This window comes from Oncorhynchus keta, unplaced genomic scaffold (assembly GCF_023373465.1).
Source record: "Oncorhynchus keta strain PuntledgeMale-10-30-2019 unplaced genomic scaffold, Oket_V2 Un_contig_3258_pilon_pilon, whole genome shotgun sequence".
Classification (NCBI taxonomy): Eukaryota; Metazoa; Chordata; class Actinopteri; order Salmoniformes; family Salmonidae; genus Oncorhynchus; species Oncorhynchus keta.
Window position 1 is genome coordinate 72,501 of NW_026287160.1, and position 22,696 is coordinate 95,196.

At 45.5% G+C, this 22,696-nt stretch overlaps 2 protein-coding genes and 1 long non-coding RNA gene across 4 annotated transcripts in view; 1 reads left to right on the plus strand and 2 right to left on the minus strand.

Moving 5' to 3' along the window:
- Positions 1 to 22,696, minus strand: part of LOC127923797 (general transcription factor IIE subunit 2-like) — a 40,763-nt gene that overhangs the window by 16,075 nt on the left and 1,992 nt on the right. The window lies entirely within an intron of this gene.
- On the plus strand, positions 1,072 to 22,643 carry smim18 (small integral membrane protein 18). 2 transcript variants are annotated; one of them, XM_052507841.1, is made up of 3 exons: positions 1,072 to 1,217; positions 11,704 to 11,923; positions 21,323 to 22,643. In XM_052507841.1, exons 2-3 carry the CDS (start codon positions 11,714 to 11,716, stop codon positions 21,419 to 21,421), a joined length of 309 nt encoding a protein of 102 aa, XP_052363801.1. In that variant the 5' UTR covers positions 1,072 to 1,217; positions 11,704 to 11,713; the 3' UTR covers positions 21,422 to 22,643. The 2 variants fall into 2 exon arrangements, with proteins under 2 accessions (XP_052363801.1, XP_052363802.1); XM_052507842.1 differs by lacking the exons at positions 1,072 to 1,217; positions 21,323 to 22,643 and adding an exon at positions 12,331 to 12,395 and having other exon boundaries at positions 11,714 to 11,972.
- Positions 7,214 to 7,966, minus strand: LOC127923799 (uncharacterized). The gene is made up of 4 exons (XR_008115389.1): positions 7,818 to 7,966; positions 7,695 to 7,776; positions 7,325 to 7,406; positions 7,214 to 7,283 (listed from the first exon to the last, which is right to left on the minus strand). It is a non-coding gene; the product is annotated as an uncharacterized LOC127923799 (long non-coding RNA).

Consider the following 22,696-nt stretch of genomic DNA (forward strand, 5'->3'; position numbering starts at 1 on the left):
GGGGGTATAAGGGCACTAGATAGGGGGTATAAGGGCACCAGCTAGGGGGTATCATGGCACCAGCTAGGGGGTATCAGGGCACTAGCTAGGGGGTATCAGGGCACTAGCTAGGGGGTATCAGGGCACTAGCTAGGGGGTATCAGGGCACTAGCTAGGGGGTATCAGGGCACTAGCTAGGGGGTATCAGGGCACTAGCTAGGGGTATCAGGGCACCAGCTAGGGGTATCAGGGCACCAGCTAGGGGTATCATGGCACTAACTAGGGGTATCATGGCACTAGCTAGGGGGTATCAGGGCACCAGCTAGGGGGTATCAGGGCACTAGCTAGGGGTTATCAGGGCACTAGCTATGGGGTATCAGGGCACTAGCTAGGGGGTATCATGGCACGAGCTAGGGGGTATCATGGAACTAGCTAGGGGGTATCATGGCACTAGCTAGGGGGTATCAGGGCACTAGCTAGGGGTTATCAGGGCACTAGCTAGGGGGTAACATGGCACGAGCTAGGGGGTATCATGGAACTAGCTAGGGGGTATCATGGCACTAGCTAGGGGGTATCAGGGCACTAGCTAGGGGGTATCATGGCACTAGCTAGGGGGTATCAGGGCACTAGCTAGGGGGTATAAGGGCACTAGCTAGGGGGTATCAGGGCATTAGCTAGGGGGTATCAGGGCACTAGCTAGGGGGTATCAGGGCATTAGCTAGGGGGTATAAGGGCACTAGCTCGGCTTCCGTTTCAGGCCCTACTCTAGTGGCTCTGCGTCTGTGGCTTCAGCTGTGAGATCCTGTTTCTGGAGACCAGCCAATCAGAGCGGCCTGTTGTTGTGACTCACTAAATGATTCATCACGTGGGCGGGAGCTGCTGCTGGGTGCTAATGAGAAGGCGGGGCATTCATTTCATCTGAGAAGATTTGGCAAATAGAGAGGGGAGAAACGAGGGTGAGCTTAGCCATTGGTAGAGTGGTAAGGTCTGAGCACAGGCTGTGCCTTGTGTGGGAAAGACGAGCAGAACTGCAAGGAGTGGCAGGGAGGAGAGAGAGACACAGAGAGAGAGAGAGAGAGAGAGAGAGAGAGAGAGAGAGAGACAGAGACAGAGAGAGAGAGAGAGAGAGAGCGAAAGAGAGAGAGGAAGAGAGAGAGACAGAGTGGGGGAAGGGAGAGCAAGAGCATCTTTTGCCTGAATCCTTTACAAGCATCCACCCCACAGTATAAGCTACACAGGTGAGTCTGCATATTTCTCTGGCACAACCATGGTTAGTGTGTGTGTGGACACACTGGCAGATCTGCAGTCTGGGTGCATGCTTGCCTGCTACAGCCATGTCTCAGGGCAAGGCGCGCGTGTGTGTGTAGTGTGTAGTGTGTGTGTGTGTGGTGTGTGTGTAGTGTGTGTGTGTATAGTGTGTAGTGTGTGTGTGTATAGTGTGTAGTGTGTGTATAGTGTGTAGTGTGTAGTGTATATCTACTAGCCTAATCCATCCTATGAAGCCTACGTTGTATCTGTGATTGCTTTCATAAGAGGAGGGTTTACCTTCCATCCCTACAGCATTCTGGGTAACAGCACTACATTATAAACGGTAAAAGGTTTATCAACAACAGAGGACAGACAGACGGGAGCCCAGCCTATGGGTTATGCTGTGAGCAGACAGACAGGAGCCCAGTCTATGGGTTATGCTGTGAGCAGACAGACAGGAGCCCAGTCTATGGGTTATGCTGTGAGCAGACAGACAGACAGACAGACAGACGGGAGCCCAGTCTATGGGTTACGCTGTGAGCAGACAGACAGGAGCCCAGTCTATGGGTTACGCTGTGAGCAGACAGACAGGAGCCCAGTCTATGGGTTATGCTGTGAGCAGACAGACAGGAGCCCAGTCTATGGGTTATGCTGTGAGCAGACAGACAGACAGACAGACGGGAGCCCAGTCTATGGGTTATGCTGTGAGCAGACAGACAGGAGCCCAGTCTATGGGTTATGCTGTGAGCAGACAGACAGACAGACGGGAGCCCAGTCTATGGGTTATGCTGTGAGAAGACAGACAGACAGACAGACAGACGGGAGCCCAGTCTATGGGTTACGCTGTGAGCAGACAGACAGGAGCCCAGTCTATGGGTTACGCTGTGGAGCCCAGTCTATGGGTTATGCTGTGAGCAGACAGACGGGAGCCCAGTCTATGGGTTATGCTGTGAGCAGACAGACGGGAGCCCAGCCTATGGGTTATGCTATGAGCAGACAGACAGACAGACAGGAGCCCAGTCTATGGGTTATGCTGTGAGCAGACAGACAGGAGCCCAGTCTATGGGTTACGGATGAGTGTTTTTGTAGCAGACAGTCAGAGTAAAGGATGAGTGTCTATATAACATACTGTCAGACTAAAGGATGAGTGTCTATATAACATACTGTCAGACTAAAGGATGAGTGTCTATATAACATACTGTCAGACTAAAGGATGAGTGTCTATATAACATACTGTCAGACTAAAGGATGAGTGTCTATATAACATACTGTCAGACTAAAGGATGAGTGTCTATATAACATACTGTCAGACTAAAGGATGAGTGTCTATATAACATACTGTCAGACTAAAGGATGAGTGTCTATATAACATACTGTCAAAGTAAAGGATGAGTGTCTATATAACATACTGTCAGACTAAAGGATGAGTGTTAATATAGACAGTCAGACTAAAGGATGAGTGTTTTTGTAACAGACTGTCAGATTAAAGAATGAGTGTCAATATAACATACTGTCAGACTAAAGGATGAGTGTTTTTGTAACAGACTGTCAGACTAAAGGATGAGTGTTAATATAGACTGTCAGATTAAAGAATGAGTGTCTATATAACATACTGTCAGACTAAAGGATGTGTGTCTATATAACATACTGTCAGACTATAGGATGAGTGTCTATATAACATACTGTCAGACTAAAGGATGAGTGTTTTTGTAACAGACTGTCAGACTAAAGGATGAGTGTTAATATAGACTGTCAGACTAAAGGATGAGTGTTAATATAGACTGTCAGACTAAAGGATGAGTGTCAATATAACATACTGTCAGACTAAAGGATGAGTGTTAATATAGACTGTCAGACTAAAGGATGACTGTTAATATAGACTGTCAGACTAAAGGATGAATGTCAATATAGACTGTCAGACTAAAGGATGAGTGTTTATATTGACTGTCAGATTAAAGGATGAGTGTCTATATAACATACTGTCAGACTAAAGGATTAGTGTTTTTGTAGCAGACTGTCAGACTAAAGCATGAGTGTTAATATAGACTGTCAGACTAAAGGATGAGTGTTAATATTGACTGTCTGACTAAAGGATGAGTGTCTATATAGCATACTGTCAGACTAAAGGATGAGTGTTAATATTGACTGTCTGACTAAAGGATGAGTGTCTATATAACATACTGTCAGACTAAAGGATGAGTGTTTTTGTAGCAGACTGTCAGACTAAAGGATGAGTGTTAATATAGACTGTCAGACTAAAGGATGAGTGTTAATATAGACTGTCAGACTAAAGGATGAGTGTTAATATAGACTGTCAGACTAAAGGATGAGTGTTTTTGTAGCAGAATGGAGAGAGACTAGGCTGCTAGAGGACGGTTCCTGGGTCAAACTCCACAGGGAATAGGGTGCCAAGCAGGCTGCTAGAGGACGGTTCCTGGGTCAAACTCCACAGGGAATAGGGTGCCAAGCAGGGTGCCAAGAGAGGAGGGGAGAGGAGGGGGTAGGGGTGGAGAGGGAGGATGGGACTAGACTTTAGGGAGGGGGTGGGGCAGTGGGAGCCCCTGCAGACAGAGGGGGTGGGGGAGAGAGGAGGGGTAGGGGTGGAGAGGGAGGATGGGACTAGACTTTAGGGAGGGGGTGGGGCAGTGGGAGCCCCTGCAGACAGAGGGGGTGGGGGAGAGAGGAGGGGTAGGGGTGGAGAGGGAGGATGGGACTAGACTTTAGGGAGGGGGGTGGGGCAGTGGGAGCCCCTGCAGACAGAGGGGTGGGGGAGAGAGGAGGGGGTAGGGGTGGAGAGGGGGAGGAGAGAGAGGAGGGGGTAGGGGTGGAGAGGGAGGATGGGACTAGACATTAGGGAGGGGGTGGGGCAGTGGGAGCCCCTGCAGACAGACACGGCAGGAGGCACCGCTCTGCCTCAGGAGGGGGTAGGGGTGGAGAGGGGGGGAGGAGAGAGAGGAGGGGGTACGGGTGGAGAGGGGGGGAGGAGAGAGAGGAGGGGTAGGGGTGGAGAGGGAGGATGGGAGGAGAGGGTAATGTAGGGAGGAATAGAGAGGAGGTAGAGGAGGAGAGGGTAACAGTAGGGAGGAACAGAGAGAGGTGTAGTGCTGGGGTACTAGGCTATGGTAGTGTGGTGTAGGTAGAGGAGGAGAGGGTAACGGTAGGGAGGAACAGAGAGCGGTGTAGTGCTGGGGTACTAGGCTATGGTAGTGTGGTGTGGGTAGAGGAGGAGAGGGTAACGGTAGGGAGGAACAGAGAGAGGTGTAGTGCTGGGGTACTAGGCTATGGTAGTGTGGTGTGGGTAGAGGAGGAGAGGGTAACGGTAGGGAGGAACAGAGAGAGGTGTAGTGCTGGGGTACTAGGCTATGGTAGTGTGGTGTGGGTAGAGGAGGAGAGGGTAACAGTAGGGAGGAACAGAGAGAGGTGTAGTGCTGGGGTACTAGGCTATGGTAGTGTGGTGTGGGTAGAGGAGGAGAGGGTAACAGTAGGGAGGAACAGAGAGAGGTGTAGTGCTGGGGTACTAGGCTATGGTAGTGTGGTGTGGGTAGAGGAGGAGAGGGTAACGGTAGGGAGGAACAGAGAGAGGTGTAGTGCTGGGGTACTAGGCTATGGTAGTGTGGTGTGGGTAGAGGAGGAGAGGGTAACGGTAGGGAGGAACAGAGAGGTGTAGTGCTGGGGTACTAGGCTATGGTAGTGTGGTGTGGGTAGAGGAGGAGAGGGTAACGGTAGGGAGGAACAGAGAGAGGTGTAGTGCTGGGGTACTAGGCTATGGTAGTGTGGTGTGGGTAGAGGAGGAGAGGGTAACAGTAGGGAGGAACAGAGAGAGGTGTAGTGTGGGTAGAGGAAGTATCAGTTCATAATAGATAAAGAATGATATCCCTGTTCCTTCACTTCTCTCCCTCCATCAACATCAGCCAACAGAACCTCCAATAACCCAATTAGACAACACTTTCACACAGGAAGTATTACAGTAGAATTACAGTATTTTCCCCAGAGAGAGAGACCTTCAGTTACCATGACAGTGTTACTAATGTGGACTATCAATAGCCTCTACTACATAGCAACATTAAAACAGTTGAAGGCCTATTGGCTACTTCCATAGCAACATTAAAACAGTTGAAGGCCTATTGGCTACTTCCATAGCAACATTAAAACAGTTGAAGGCCTATTGGCTACTTCCATAGCAACATTAAAACAGTTGAAGGCCTATTGGCTACTTCCATAGCAACATTAAAACAGTTGAAGACCTATTGGCTACTTCCATAGCAACATTAAAACGGTTGAAGGCCTATTGGCTAATTCACATAGCAACATTAAAACAGTCTGATTAAAGTTGAAGGCCTATTGGCTACTTCCATAGCAACATTAAAACAGTTGAAGGCCTATTGGCTACTTCCATAGCAACATTAAAACAGTTGAAGGCCTATTGGCTACTTCCATAGCAACATTAAAACAGTTGAAGGCCTATTGGCTACTTCCATAGCAACATTAAAACAGTTGAAGACCTATTGGCTACTTCCATAGCAACATTAAAACAGTTGAAGGCCTATTGGCTACTTCACATAGCAACATGAAAACAGTCTGATTAAAGTTGAAGGCCTATTGGCTACTTCCATAGCAACATTAAAACAGTTGAAGGCCTATTGGCTACTTCCATAGCAACATTAAAACAGTTGAAGGCCTATTGGCTACTTCCATAGCAACATGAAAACAGTCTGATTAAAGTTGAAGGCCTATTGGCTACTTCCATAGCAACATTAAAACAGTTGAAGGCCTATTGGCTACTTCCATAGCAACATTAAAACAGTTGAAGGCCTATTGGCTACTTCCATAGCAACATTAAAACAGTCTGATTAAAGTTGAAGGCCTATTGGCTACTTCCATAGCAACATGAAAACAGTCTGATTAAAGTTGAAGGCCTATTGGCTACTTCCATAGCAACATTAAAACAGTTGAAGGCCTATTGGCTACTTCCATAGCAACATTAAAACAGTTGAAGGCCTATTGGCTACTTCCATAGCAACATGAAAACAGTTGAAGGCCTATTGGCTACTTCCATAGCAACATTAAAACAGTTGAAGGCCTATTGGCTACTTCCATAGCAACATGAAAACAGTCTGATTAAAGTTGAAGGCCTATTGGCTACTTCCATAGCAACATTAAAACAGTTGAAGGCCTATTGGCTACTTCCATAGCAACATGAAAACAGTTGAAGGCCTATTGGCTACTTCCATAGCAACATTAAAACAGTCTGATTAAAGTTGAAGGCCTATTGGCTACTTCCATAGCAACATGAAAACAGTCTGATTAAAGTTGAAGGCCTATTGGCTACTTCCATAGCAACATTAAAACAGTTGAAGGCCTATTGGCTACTTCCATAGCAACATTAAAACAGTTGAAGACCTATTGGCTACTTCCATAGCAACATGAAAACAGTTGAAGGCCTATTGGCTACTTCCATAGCAACATTAAAACAGTTGAAGGCCTATTGGCTACTTCCATAGCAACATTAAAACAGTTGAAGGCCTATTGGCTACTTCCATAGCAACATGAAAACAGTTGAAGGCCTATTGGCTACTTCCATAGCAACATTAAAACAGTTGAAGGCCTATTGGCTACTTCCATAGCAACATTAAAACAGTTGAAGGCCTATTGGCTACTTCCATAGCAACATTAAAACAGTTGAAGGCCTATTGGCTACTTCCATAGCAACATTAAAACAGTTGAAGGCCTATTGGCTACTTCCATAGCAACATTAAAACAGTTGAAGGCCTATTGGCTACTTCCATAGCAACATTAAAACAGTTGAAGACCTATTGGCTACTTCCATAGCAACATGAAAACAGTTGAAGGCCTATTGGCTACTTCCATAGCAACATTAAAACAGTTGAAGACCTATTGGCTACTTCCATAGCAACATGAAAACAGTTGAAGACCTATTGGCTACTTCCATAGCAACATTAAAACAGTTGAAGACCTATTGGCTACTTCCATAGCAACATGAAAACAGTTGAAGACCTATTGGCTACTTCCATAGCAACATGAAAACAGTTGAAGACCTATTGGCTACTTCCATAGCAACATTAAAACAGTTGAAGACCTATTGGCTACTTCCATAGCAACATGAAAACAGTTGAAGACCTATTGGCTACTTCCATAGCAACATGAAAACAGTTGAAGACCTATTGGCTACTTCCATAGCAACATTAAAACAGTTGAAGACCTATTGTGGTCCTTCTGTAGCTCAGTTGGTAGAGCATGGCGCTTGTAACGCCAGGAAGTGGGTTCAATCCCGGGACCACCCATACGTAGAATGTATGCACACATGACTGTAAGTCGCTTTGGATAAAAGCGTCTGCTAAATGGCATATATATTATTATTATATTATTATTGGCTACTTCCATAGCAACATGAAAACAGTTGAAGACCTATTGGCTACTTCCATAGCAACATTAAAACAGTTGAAGACCTATTGGCTACTTCCATAGCAACATGAAAACAGTTGAAGACCTATTGGCTACTTCCATAGCAACATGAAAACAGTTGAAGACCTATTGGCTACTTCCATAGCAACATTAAAACAGTTGAAGACCTATTGGCTACTTCCATAGCAACATGAAAACAGTTGAAGACCTATTGGCTACTTCCATAGCAACATGAAAACAGTTGAAGACCTATTGGCTACTTCACATCTCATTCGATGACAACAGCTAATGGGGATCCTAATAAACACATGATCCCATTGACTTCATCAGAGACCGAGCCATTGTGTAACTAGACTAACAGTTAGGAGATGACTGTGGTCTGCTAACACTATGTAACATAGAACTGTATATAATAGACATGCTGTCTGCTGTTCTCTGACTAATGACAGGCATGTATCAGGTTACACTAACAACACTATGTAACATAGAACTGTATATAATAGACATGCTGTCTGCTGTTCTCTGACTAATGACAGGCATGTATCAGGTTACACTAACAACACTATGTAACATAGAACTGTATATAATAGACATGCTGTCTGCTGTTCTCTGACTAATGACAGGCATGTATCAGGTTACACTAACAACACTATGTAACATAGAACTGTATATAATAGACATGCTGTCCTCTGACTAATGACAGGCCTGTATCAGGTTACACTAACAACACTATGTAACATAGAACTGTATATAATAGACATGCTGTCCTCTGACTAATGACAGGCCTGTATCAGGTTACACTAACAACACTATGTAACATAGAACTGTATATAATAGACATGCTGTCTGCTGTTCTCTGACTAATGACAGGCATGTATCAGGTTACACTAACAACACCATGTAACATAGAACTGTATATAATAGACATGCTGTCTACTGACCTCTGACTAATGACAGGCCTGTATCAGGTTACACTAACAACACTATGTAACATAGAACTGTATATAATAGACATGCTGTCCTCTGACTAATGACAGGCCTGTATCAGGTTACACTAACAACACTATGTAACATAGAACTGTATATAATAGACATGCTGTCCTCTGACTAATGACAGGCCTGTATCAGGTTACACTAACAACACTATGTAACATAGAACTGTATATAATAGACATGCTGTCCTCTGACTAATGACAGGCCTGTATCAGGTTACACTAACAACACTATGTAACATAGAACTGTATATAATAGACATGCTGTCCTCTGACTAATGACAGGCCTGTATCAGGTTACACTAACAACACTATGTAACATACTGTGAGTCAGTCATCAGTCAACAGTCATCAGTAAAGCTACTCAGAGCAGATGATGACAGTGGGCTCTACCACAGGAGAGGAGAGGTGGAGTGACTCACTGCTAAACACACACACACATCTGATAACCATAGCCTAGTCGGTCACACACACATCTGATAACCATAGCCTAGTCGGTCACACACACATCTGATAACAGTGTCTGTAGAGCAGTACTCAGGACAAGCCCCATTTCCCCTCAGTCTCTCTCTGGTTCACTCAACCAAACTGGGTCAGTCAGCACAGTCGCTCTCACTGCTCCTGGTGTGTGTGTGTGTGTGTGTGTGTGTGTGTGTGTGTGTGTGTGTGTGTGTGTGTGTGTGTGTGTGTGTGTGTGTGTGTGTGTGTGTGTGTGTGTGTGTGTGTGTGTGTGTGTGTGTGTGTGTGTGTGTGTGTGTGTGTGTGTGTGTGTGTGTGTGTGTGTGTGTGTGTGTGTGTGTGTGTGTGTGTGTGTGTGTGTGTGTGTGCAAGCAGGAAGGCGCTCTGCACTCCAGGTCACAGCACCAGAACTCTGTGTTTAGAGGTTCTGTCTCTCCCTCCAGGTCACAGTACCAGAACTCTGTGTTTAGAGGTTCTGTCTCTCTCCCTCCAGGTCACAGTACCATAACTCTGTGTTTAGAGGTTCTGTCTCTCTCCCTCCAGGTCACAGTACCATAACTCTGTGTTTAGAGGTTCTGTCTCTCTCCCTCCAGGTCACAGTACCAGAACTCTGTGTTTAGAGGTTCTGTCTCTCTCCCTCCAGGTCACAGCACCAGAACTCTGTGTTTAGAGGTTCTGTCTCTCTCTCCCTCCAGGTCACAGTACCAGAACTCTGTGTTTAGAGGTTCTGTCTCTCTCTCCCTCCAGGTCACAGTACCAGAACTCTGTGTTTAGAGGTTCTGTCTCTCTCCCTCCAGGTCACAGTACCAGAACTCTGTGTTTAGAGGTTCTGTCTCTCTCCCTCCAGGTCACAGCACCAGAACTCTGTGTTTAGAGGTTCTGTCTCTCCCTCCAGGTCACAGTACCAGAACTCTGTGTTTAGAGGTTCTGTCTCTCTCCCTCCAGGTCACAGTACCAGAACTCTGTGTTTAGAGGTTCTGTCTCTCTCCCTCCAGGTCACAGTACCAGAACTCTGTGTTTAGAGGTTCTGTCTCTCTCCCTCCAGGTCACAGTACCAGAACTCTGTGTTTAGAGGTTCTGTCTCTCTCTCCCTCCAGGTCACAGTACCAGAACTCTGTGTTTAGAGGTTCTGTCTCTCTCCCTCCAGGTCACAGTACCAGAACTCTGTGTTTAGAGGTTCTGTCTCTCTCTCCCTCCAGGTCACAGTACCATAACTCTGTGTTTAGAGGTTCTGTCTCTCTCTCCCTCCAGGTCACAGCACCAGAACTCTGTGTTTAGAGGTTCTGTCTCTCTCTCCCTCCAGGTCACAGTACCAGAACTCTGTGTTTAGAGGTTCTGTCTCTCTCTCCCTCCAGGTCACAGTACCAGAACTCTGTGTTTAGAGGTTCTGTCTCTCTCCCTCCAGGTCACAGTACCAGAACTCTGTGTTTAGAGGTTCTGTCTCTCTCTCCCTCCAGGTCACAGTACCAGAACTCTGTGTTTAGAGGTTCTCTCTCTCTCCCTCCAGGTCACAGTACCAGAACTCTGTGTTTAGAGGTTCTGTCTCTCTCTCCCTCCAGGCCACAGTACCAGAACTCTGTGTTCAGAGGTTCTGTCTCTCTCTCCCTCCAGGTCACAGTACCAGAACTCTGTGTTTAGAGGTTCTGTCTCTCTCTCCCTCCAAGTCACAGTACCATAACTCTGTGTTTAGAGGTTCTGTCTCTCTCTCCTCCAGGTCACAGCACCATAACTCTGTGTTTAGAGGTTCTGTCTCTCTCTCCCTCCAGGTCACAGTACCAGAACTCTGTGTTTAGAGGTTCTGTCTCTCTCTCCCTCCAGGTCACAGTACCAGAACTCTGTGTTTAGAGGTTGTCTCTCTCTCCCTCCAGGTCACAGTACCAGAACTCTGAGTTGAGAGGTTCTGTCTCTCTCTCCCTCCAGGTCACAGTACCATAACTCTGTGTTTAGAGGTTCTGTCTCTCTCTCCTCCAGGTCACAGCACCATAACTCTGTGTTTAGAGGTTCTGTCTCTCTCTCCCTCCAGGTCACAGTACCAGAACTCTGTGTTTAGAGGTTCTGTCTCTCTCTCCCTCCAGGTCACAGTACCAGAACTCTGTGTTTAGAGGTTGTCTCTCTCTCCCTCCAGGTCACAGTACCAGAACTCTGTGTTTAGAGGTTCTGTCTCTCTCTCCCTCCAGGCCACAGTACCAGAACTCTGTGTTCAGAGGTTCTGTCTCTCTCTCCCTCCAGGTCACAGTACCAGAACTCTGTGTTTAGAGGTTCTGTCTCTCTCTCCCTCCATGTCACAGCACCAGCACAAAACAACACTATCATCTCTCTCTTTCTCTACCGACCATTGGACTGTCAACACCAGCAGGACTCTCAAACCTCTCCAGGCACAAACCAACCATGACTTCCTCTATCATTTCTCTCCCAGGTGAAACAACATGGACCGTCTCAACACCAGCAGGACTCTCAAACCTCTCCAGGCACAAACCAACCATGTCTTCCTCTATCATTTCTCTCCCAGGTGAAACAACATGGACCATCTCAACACCAGCAGGACACTCAAACCTCTCCAGGCACAAACCAACCATGACTTCCTCTATCATTTCTCTCCCAGGTGAAACAACATGGACCGTCTCAACACCACCTCTCTCCCGTGGCTCCCTGACGCCGCCCCGCTGTCCCGGGTCTCCCTGCAGGTTCAGGAGGTGTACCCGTTCCACGACGGCTGGAACATAGCGTGCTTCGTCATCCTCCTCCTCTTCATCATCACAGTGGTCTCCCTGGCAGCTCTGGCCTTCCTCTACGAGCTGCTGGACTGTGGCTGCTGTGTCAAGGTGAGACTAGGCCTGTTACTATACTGTAGCTGTTCCAGGGTTAGACCAGGTTACTATACTGTAGCTGTTCCAGGGTTAGACCAGGTTACTATACTATAGCTGTTCCAGGGTTAGACCAGGTTACTATACTGTAGCTGTTCCAGGGTTAGACCAGGTTACTATACTGTAGCTGTTCCAGGGTTAGACCAGGTTACTATACTGTAGCTGTTCCAGGGTTAGACCAGGTTACTATACTGTAGCTGTTCCAGGGTTAGACCAGGTTACTTACTATACTATAGCTGTTCCAGGGTTAGACCAGGTTACTATACTATAGCTGTTCCAGGGTTAGACCAGGTTACTATACTATAGCTGTTCCAGGGTTAGACTAGGCCTGTTACTATACTGTAGCTGTTCCAGGGTTAGACCAGGTTACTATACTATAGCTGTTCCAGGGTTAGACCAGGTTACTATACTGTAGCTGTTCCAGGGTTAGACCAGGTTACTATACTGTAGCTGTTCCAGGGTTAGACCAGGTTACTATACTGTAGCTGTTCCAGGGTTAGACCAGGTTACTATACTGTAGCTGTTCCAGGGTTAGACCAGGTTACTATACTGTAGCTGTTCCAGGGTTAGACCAGGTTACTATACTGTAGCTGTTCCAGGGTTAGACCAGGTTACTATACTGTAGCTGTTCCAGGGTTAGACCAGGTTACTATACTGTAGCTGTTCCAGGGTTAGACCAGGTTACTATACTGTAGCTGTTCCAGGGTTAGACCAGGTTACTATACTATAGCTGTTCCAGGGTTAGACCAGGTTACTATACTATAGCTGTTCCAGGGTTAGACCAGGTTACTATACTGTAGCTGTTCCAGGGTTAGACCAGGTTACTATACTATAGCTGTTCCAGGGTTAGACCAGGTTACTATACTGTAGCTGTTCCAGGGTTAGACCAGGTTACTATACTGTAGCTGTTCCAGGGTTAGACCAGGTTACTATACTGTAGCTGTTCCAGGGTTAGACCAGGTTACTATACTGTAGCTGTTCCAGGGTTAGACCAGGTTACTATACTATAGCTGTTCCAGGGTTAGACCAGGTTACTATACTGTAGCTGTTCCAGGGTTAGACCAGGTTACTTACTATACTATAGCTGTTCCAGGGTTAGACCAGGTTACTATACTAAAGCTGTTCCAGGGTTAGACCAGGTTACTATACTATAGCTGTTCCAGGGTTAGACTAGGCCTGTTACTATACTGTAGCTGTTCCAGGGTTAGACCAGGTTACTATACTGTAGCTGTTCCAGGGTTAGACCAGGTTACTTACTATACTATAGCTGTTCCAGGGTTAGACCAGGTTACTATACTATAGCTGTTCCAGGGTTAGACCAGGTTACTATACTATAGCTGTTCCAGGGTTAGACTAGGCCTGTTACTATACTGTAGCTGTTCCAGGGTTAGACCAGGTTACTATACTATAGTTGTTCCAGGGTTAGACCAGGTTACTATACTATAGCTGTTCCAGGGTTAGACTAGGTTACTATACTATAGCTGTTCCAGGGTTAGACCAGGCCTGTTACTATACTATAGCTGTTCCAGGGTTAGACCAGGCCTGTTACTATACTGTAGCTGTTCCAGGGTTAGACCAGGTTACTATACTATAGCTGTTCCAGGGTTAGACCAGGTTACTATACTATAGCTGTTCCAGGGTTAGACCAGGTTACTATACTGTAGCTGTTCCAGGGTTAGACCAGGTTACTATACTGTAGCTGTTCCAGGGTTAGACCAGGCCTGTTACTATACTGTAGCTGTTCCAGGGTTAGACCAGGTTAATATACTATAACTGTTCCAGGGTTAGACCAGGTTACTATACTATAACTGTTCCAGGGTTAGACCAGGTTACTATACTATAGCTGTTCCAGGGTTAGACCAGGCCTGTTACTATACTGTAGCTGTTCCAGGGTTAGACCAGGTTACTATACTATAGCTGTTCCAGGGTTAGACCAGGTTACTATACTATAGCTGTTCCAGGGTTAGACCAGGTTACTATACTGTAGCTGTTCCAGGGTTAGACCAGGTTACTATACTGTAGCTGTTCCAGGGTTAGACCAGGCCTGTTACTATACTGTAGCTGTTCCAGGGTTAGACCAGGTTACTATACTATAACTGTTCCAGGGTTAGACCAGGTTACTATACTATAACTGTTCCAGGGTTAGACCAGGTTACTATACTATAGCTGTTCCAGGGTTAGACCAGGCCTGTTACTATACTGTAGCTGTTCCAGGGTTAGACCAGGTTACTATACTGTAGCTGTTCCAGGGTTAGACAAGGTTACTATACTATAGCTGTTCCAGGGTTAGACCAGGTTACTATACTGTAGCTGTTCCAGGATTAGACCAGGTTACTATACTGTAGCTGTTCCAGGGTTAGACCAGGTTACTATACTGTAGCTGTTCCAGGGTTAGACCAGGTTACTATACTGTAGCTGTTCCAGGGTTAGACCAGGTTACTATACTATAGCTGTTCCAGGGTTAGACCAGGTTACTATACTGTAGCTGTTCCAGGATTAGACCAGGTTACTATACTGTAGCTGTTCCAGGGTTAGACCAGGTTACTATACTGTAGCTGTTCCAGGGTTAGACCAGGCCTGTTACTATACTATAGCTGTTCCAGGGTTAGACCAGGTTACTATACTATAGCTGTTCCAGGGTTAGACCAGGTTACTATACTATAGCTGTTCCAGGGTTAGACCAGGTTACTATACTGTAGCTGTTCCAGGGTTAGACCAGGTTACTATACTATAGCTGTTCCAGGGTTAGACCAGGTTACTATACTGTAGCTGTTCCAGGGTTAGACCAGGTTACTATACTGTAGCTGTTCCAGGGTTAGACCAGGTTACTATACTGTAGCTGTTCCAGGGTTAGACCAGGTTACTATACTGTAGCTGTTCCAGGGTTAGACCAGGTTACTATACTGTAGCTGTTCCAGGGTTAGACCAGGTTATTATACTGTAGCTGTTCCAGGGTTAGACCAGGTTACTATACTGTAGCTGTTCCAGGGTTAGACCAGGTTACTATACTGTAGCTGTTCCAGGGTTAGACCAGGTTACTATACTGTAGCTGTTCCAGGGTTAGACCAGGTTACTATACTGTAGCTGTTCCAGGGTTAGACCAGGTTACTATACTATAGCTGTTCCAGGGTTAGACCAGGTTACTATACTATAGCTGTTCCAGGGTTAGACCAGGTTACTATACTATAGCTGTTCCAGGGTTAGACTAGGCCTGTTACTATACTGTAGCTGTTCCAGGGTTAGACCAGGTTACTATACTGTAGCTGTTCCAGGGTTAGACCAGGTTACTATACTATAGCTGTTCCAGGGTTAGACCAGGTTACTATACTATAGCTGTTCCAGGGTTAGACTAGGCCTGTTACTATACTGTAGCTGTTCCAGGGTTAGACCAGGTTACTATACTATAGCTGTTCCAGGGTTAGACCAGGTTACTATACTATAGCTGTTCCAGGGTTAGACCAGGTTACTATACTGTAGCTGTTCCAGGGTTAGACCAGGTTACTATACTGTAGCTGTTCCAGGGTTAGACCAGGTTACTATACTGTAGCTGTTCCAGGGTTAGACCAGGTTACTATACTATAGCTGTTCCAGGGTTAGACCAGGTTACTATACTGTAGCTGTTCCAGGGTTAGACCAGGTTACTATACTGTAGCTGTTCCAGGGTTAGACCAGGTTACTATACTATAGCTGTTCCAGGGTTAGACCAGGCCTGTTACTATACTGTAGCTGTTCCAGGGTTAGACCAGGTTACTATACTGTAGCTGTTCCAGGGTTAGACTAGGCCTGTTACTATACTGTAGCTGTTCCAGGGTTAGACCAGGTTACTATACTGTAGCTGTTCCAGGGTTAGACCAGGCCTGTTACTATACTATAGCTGTTCCAGGGTTAGACCAGGCCTGTTACTATACTGTAGCTGTTCCAGGGTTAGACCAGGTTACTATACTATAGCTGTTCCAGGGTTAGACCAGGTTACTATACTATAGCTGTTCCAGGGTTAGACCAGGTTACTATACTATAGCTGTTCCAGGGTTAGACTAGGTTACTATACTATAGCTGTTCCAGGGTTAGACCAGGCCTGTTACTATACTGTAGCTGTTCCAGGGTTAGACCAGGTTACTATACTATAGCTGTTCCAGGGTTAGACCAGGTTACTATACTGTAGCTGTTCCAGGGTTAGACCAGGCCTGTTACTATACTATAGCTGTTCCAGGGTTAGACTAGGTTACTATACTATAGCTGTTCCAGGGTTAGACCAGGCCTGTTACTATACTGTAGCTGTTCCAGGGTTAGACCAGGTTACTATACTATAGCTGTTCCAGGGTTAGACCAGGTTACTATACTGTAGCTGTTCCAGGGTTAGACCAGGTTACTATACTATAGCTGTTCCAGGGTTAGACCAGGTTACTATACTATAGCTGTTCCAGGGTTAGACCAGGTTACTATACTATAGCTGTTCCAGGGTTAGACTAGGCCTGTTACTATACTGTAGCTGTTCCAGGGTTAGACCAGGTTACTATACTGTAGCTGTTCCAGGGTTAGACCAGGTTACTATACTATAGCTGTTCCAGGGTTAGACCAGGTTACTATACTATAGCTGTTCCAGGGTTAGACTAGGCCTGTTACTATACTATAGCTGTTCCAGGGTTAGACCAGGCCTGTTACTATACTGTAGCTGTTCCAGGGTTAGACCAGGTTACTATACTGTAGCTGTTCCAGGGTTAGACCAGGTTACTATACTATAGCTGTTCCAGGGTTAGACCAGGTTACTATACTGTAGCTGTTCCAGGGTTAGACCAGGTTACTATACTGTAGCTGTTCCAGGGTTAGACCAGGTTACTATACTGTAGCTGTTCCAGGGTTAGACCAGGTTACTATACTATAGCTGTTCCAGGGTTAGACCAGGTTACTATACTGTAGCTGTTCCAGGGTTAGACCAGGTTACTATACTGTAGCTGTTCCAGGGTTAGACCAGGTTACTATACTATAGCTGTTCCAGGGTTAGACCAGGCCTGTTACTATACTGTAGCTGTTCCAGGGTTAGACCAGGTTACTATACTATAGCTGTTCCAGGGTTAGACCAGGTTACTATACTGTAGCTGTTCCAGGGTTAGACCAGGTTACTATACTATAGCTGTTCCAGGGTTAGACCAGGCCTGTTACTATACTGTAGCTGTTCCAGGGTTAGACCAGGCCTGTTACTATACTGTAGCTGTTCCAGAGTTAGACCAGGTTACTATACTATAGCTGTTCCAGGGTTAGACCAGGCCTGTTACTATACTATAGCTGTTCCAGGGTTAGACCAGGTTACTATACTATAGCTGTTCCAGGGTTAGACCAGGTTACTATACTATAGCTGTTCCAGGGTTAGACCAGGTTACTATACTGTAGCTGTTCCAGGGTTAGACCAGGTTACTATACTGTAGCTGTTCCAGGGTTAGACCAGGTTACTATACTGTAGCTGTTCCAGGGTTAGACCAGGTTACTATACTATAGCTGTTCCAGGGTTAGACCAGGTTACTATACTGTAGCTGTTCCAGGGTTAGACCAGGTTACTATACTGTAGCTGTTCCAGGGTTAGACCAGGTTACTATACTATAGCTGTTCCAGGGTTAGACCAGGCCTGTTACTATACTGTAGCTGTTCCAGGGTTAGACCAGGTTACTATACTGTAGCTGTTCCAGGGTTAGACCAGGTTACTATACTGTAGCTGTTCCAGGGTTAGACCAGGTTACTATACTGTAGCTGTTCCAGGGTTAGACCAGGTTACTATACTATAGCTGTTCCAGGGTTAGACCAGGTTACTATACTATAGCTGTTCCAGGGTTAGACTAGGCCTGTTACTATACTATAGCTGTTCCAGGGTTAGACCAGGCCTGTTACTATACTGTAGCTGTTCCAGGGTTAGACCAGGTTACTATACTATAGCTGTTCCAGGGTTAGACCAGGTTACTATACTATAGCTGTTCCAGGGTTAGACCAGGTTACTATACTGTAGCTGTTCCAGGGTTAGACCAGGTTACTATACTGTAGCTGTTCCAGGGTTAGACCAGGTTACTATACTGTAGCTGTTCCAGGGTTAGACCAGGTTACTATACTATAGCTGTTCCAGGGTTAGACCAGGTTACTATACTGTAGCTGTTCCAGGGTTAGACCAGGTTACTATACTATAGCTGTTCCAGGGTTAGACCAGGTTACTATACTATAGCTGTTCCAGGGTTAGACCAGGCCTGTTACTATACTGTAGCTGTTCCAGGGTTAGACCAGGTTACTATACTATAGCTGTTCCAGGGTTAGACCAGGTTACTATACTGTAGCTGTTCCAGGGTTAGACCAGGTTACTATACTGTAGCTGTTCCAGGGTTAGACCAGGTTACTATACTATAGCTGTTCCAGGGTTAGACCAGGCCTGTTACTATACTGTAGCTGTTCCAGGGTTAGACCAGGTTACTATACTATAGCTGTTCCAGGGTTAGACCAGGTTACTATACTATAGCTGTTCCAGGGTTAGACCAGGTTACTATACTATAGCTGTTCCAGGGTTAGACTAGGTTACTATACTATAGCTGTTCCAGGGTTAGACCAGGCCTGTTACTATACTGTAGCTGTTCCAGGGTTAGACCAGGTTACTATACTATAGCTGTTCCAGGGTTAGACCAGGTTACTATACTGTAGCTGTTCCAGGGTTAGACCAGGCCTGTTACTATACTATAGCTGTTCCAGGGTTAGACTAGGTTACTATACTATAGCTGTTCCAGGGTTAGACCAGGCCTGTTACTATACTGTAGCTGTTCCAGGGTTAGACCAGGTTACTATACTATAGCTGTTCCAGGGTTAGACCAGGTTACTATACTGTAGCTGTTCCAGGGTTAGACCAGGTTACTATACTATAGCTGTTCCAGGGTTAGACCAGGTTACTATACTGTAGCTGTTCCAGGGTTAGACCAGGTTACTATACTGTAGCTGTTCCAGGGTTAGACCAGGTTACTATACTATAGCTGTTCCAGGGTTAGACCAGGCCTGTTACTATACTATAGCTGTTCCAGGGTTAGACCAGGTTACTATACTATAGCTGTTCCAGGGTTAGACCAGGCCTGTTACTATACTGTAGCTGTTCCAGGGTTAGACCAGGTTACTATACTATAGCTGTTCCAGGGTTAGACCAGGCCTGTTACTATACTGTAGCTGTTCCAGGGTTAGACCAGGTTACTATACTATAGCTGTTCCAGGGTTAGACCAGGCCTGTTACTATACTATAGCTGTTCCAGGGTTAGACCAGGTTACTATACTGTAGCTGTTCCAGGGTTAGACCAGGTTACTATACTATAGCTGTTCCAGGGTTAGACCAGGTTACTATACTATAGCTGTTCCAGGGTTAGACCAGGCCTGTTACTATACTATAGCTGTTCCAGGGTTAGACCAGGTTACTATACTATAGTTGTTCCAGGGTTAGACCAGGTTACTATACTATAGCTGTTCCAGGGTTAGACCAGGTTACTATACTATAGCTGTTCCAGGGTTAGACCAGGCCTGTTACTATACTATAGCTGTTCCAGGGTTAGACCAGGTTACTATACTATAGCTGTTCCAGGGTTAGACCAGGCCTGTTACTATACTATAGTTGTTCCAGGGTTAGACCAGGTTACTATACTATAGCTGTTCCAGGGTTAGACTAGGTTACTATACTATAGCTGTTCCAGGGTTAGACCAGGCCTGTTACTATACTGTAGCTGTTCCAGGGTTAGACCAGGTTACTATACTATAGCTGTTCCAGGGTTAGACCAGGTTACTATACTGTAGCTGTTCCAGGATTAGACCAGGTTACTATACTGTAGCTGTTCCAGGGTTAGACCAGGTTACTATACTGTAGCTGTTCCAGGGTTAGACCAGGCCTGTTACTATACTATAGCTGTTCCAGGGTTAGACCAGGTTACTATACTATAGCTGTTCCAGGGTTAGACCAGGTTACTATACTATAGCTGTTCCAGGGTTAGACCAGGTTACTATACTGTAGCTGTTCCAGGGTTAGACCAGGTTACTATACTATAGCTGTTCCAGGGTTAGACCAGGTTACTATACTATAGCTGTTCCAGGGTTAGACCAGGCCTGTTACTATACTGTAGCTGTTCCAGGGTTAGACCAGGTTACTATACTATAGCTGTTCCAGGGTTAGACCAGGCCTGTTACTATACTATAGCTGTTCCAGGGTTAGACCAGGTTACTATACTATAGCTGTTCCAGGGTTAGACTAGGTTACTATACTATAGCTGTTCCAGGGTTAGACCAGGCCTATTACTATACTGTAGCTGTTCCAGGATTAGACCAGGTTACTATACTGTAGCTGTTCCAGGGTTAGACCAGGTTACTATACTGTAGCTGTTCCAGGGTTAGACCAGGTTACTATACTGTAGCTGTTCCAGGGTTAGACCAGGTTACTATACTATAGCTGTTCCAGGGTTAGACCAGGTTACTATACTGTAGCTGTTCCAGGATTAGACCAGGTTACTATACTGTAGCTGTTCCAGGGTTAGACCAGGTTACTATACTGTAGCTGTTCCAGGGTTAGACCAGGCCTGTTACTATACTATAGCTGTTCCAGGGTTAGACCAGGTTACTATACTATAGCTGTTCCAGGGTTAGACCAGGTTACTATACTGTAGCTGTTCCAGGGTTAGACCAGGCCTGTTACTATACTATAGCTGTTCCAGGGTTAGACCAGGCCTGTTACTATACTGTAGCTGTTCCAGGGTTAGACCAGGTTACTATACTATAGCTGTTCCAGGGTTAGACCAGGCCTGTTACTATACTATAGCTGTTCCAGGGTTAGACCAGGTTACTATACTATAGCTGTTCCAGGATTAGACCAGGCCTGTTAATATAACCTGGATCTAACCTAAACCCATTGTAATAACCTGGATCTAACCTAAACCCATTGTAATAACCTGGATCTAACCTAAACCCATTGTAATAACCTGGATCTAACCTAAACCCATTGTAATAACCTGGATATAACCTAAACCCATTGTAATAACCTGGATCTAACCTAAACCCATTGTAATAACATGGATCTAAACTAAACCCATTGTAATAACCTGGATCTAACCTAAACCCATTGTAATAACCTGGATCTAACCTAAACCCATTGTAATAACCTGGATCTAACCTAAACCCATTGTAATAACCTGGATCTAACCTAAACCCATTGTAATAACCTGGATCTAACCTAAACCCATTGTAATAACCTGGATCTAACCTAAACCCATTGTAATAACCTGGATCTAACCTAAACCCATTGTAATAACCTGGATCTAACCTAAACCCATTGTAATAACCTAAACTATGGTTTTCCTTCTCATGCAGGGGAAGACCCATCGTGACCTGATGGAGGAGGAAGGTCCCTTCCACAACATGGTGGAGAAGATCCACAGTCCCACGGGGTCACAAACCGAGGTGGTGTAAGGGGGTTAAAGGGGTCGTTGCCACAGTGACCAGGGCCAAGCAGGAAGTTGGGTTCAGATTCAGGGTCAACGATCATGACCTGAGACTGACTGTGCTGTGTGCTCACAGTTTGAGAACAGTGAGACTGCACCTTCGTATGTGTGAGATTGTGTGTGTGTGTATGGAATGGTGGTGTTATCTAATCAAAGCACGTCAGCAGGGAAGGCAGGAGAGAAGAAGAGCTCTCCTTTGCCAAGTCCAGGGTTTTGACAAGTCTATTATTCGACAGATGTTTAGCATCTTCATCCATCACCACATTGTAAGTACAAGACATACCATTCGAGACAGCTAAAGACACAGAGGAGATCCACAATGATAGCCAACCCTCTAGGACCCTACAGAGCAAGGAAGTCCCCCAAAGTCAACGACCAAGATGACCAAGATGCACCAAGATGACCAAGATGACCAAGATGACCAAGATGCACCAAGATGACCAAGATGACCAAGATTACCAAGATGCACCAAGATGACCAAGATGCACCAAGATGACCAAACATTTAATTAACTGTCGTAGTGTTTCCAGATTTCTATGAAAGTTTTCCTTCCCCCCCCAAAAATAGTAATTATGTTAAAAATCAGGTTGTGTGTGTTGGAATGGTGTGGGCGTGTACAGGTTATTAGAAATATGAATGGAGCAGACCGCTGATTGGACCATCTCATCCGGCTCACGATGATGACCTCATCCTCTTTGAGGAAATAACAAGCATTTTTAAAATGGTCTGTTTGAGATCCAAGTGGGCGGTGGGGGGGGTTTCTGAAGTGTTTTTTTCCCTCCAATTTATGATTTGACCACAAATACGAGTATAGGATTAATAAAAAACATTACCGAGTTCAGCTAACTTTTAAAGTTAATATTCTGTTATCACTGGACAGTTACTTTAAAATGTCACCAAAAGACCCAGCTACCACAGAACACGTCCCACATTTGAATGTAATTTACAGATGGTTCTTATTCCCTAATGTTTCGACTGCCCTCATCCATTTGTAGTGAAGTCCTCATCCATTTGTAGTGAAGTCCTCATCCATTTGTAGTGAAGTCCTCATCCATTTGTAGTGAAGTCCTCATCCATTTGTAGTGAAGTCCTCATCCATTTGTAGTGAAGTCCTCATCCATTTGTAGTGAAGTCCTCATCCATTTGTAGTGAAGTCCTCATCCATTTGTAGTGAAGTCCTCATCCATTTGTAGTGAAGCCCTCATCCATTTGTAGTGAAGCCCTCATCCATTTGTAGTGAAGT

Bases quoted from the DNA above. Each gene is read 5' to 3' on its own strand.
- smim18 (XM_052507841.1), top strand. From the start codon at position 11,714: ATGGACCGTCTCAACACCACCTCTCTCCCGTGGCTCCCTGACGCCGCC. The intron at 11,924-21,322 runs GTGAGACTAGGC...CTTCTCATGCAG, and splicing joins ACTGTGGCTGCTGTGTCAAG to GGGAAGACCCATCGTGACCT.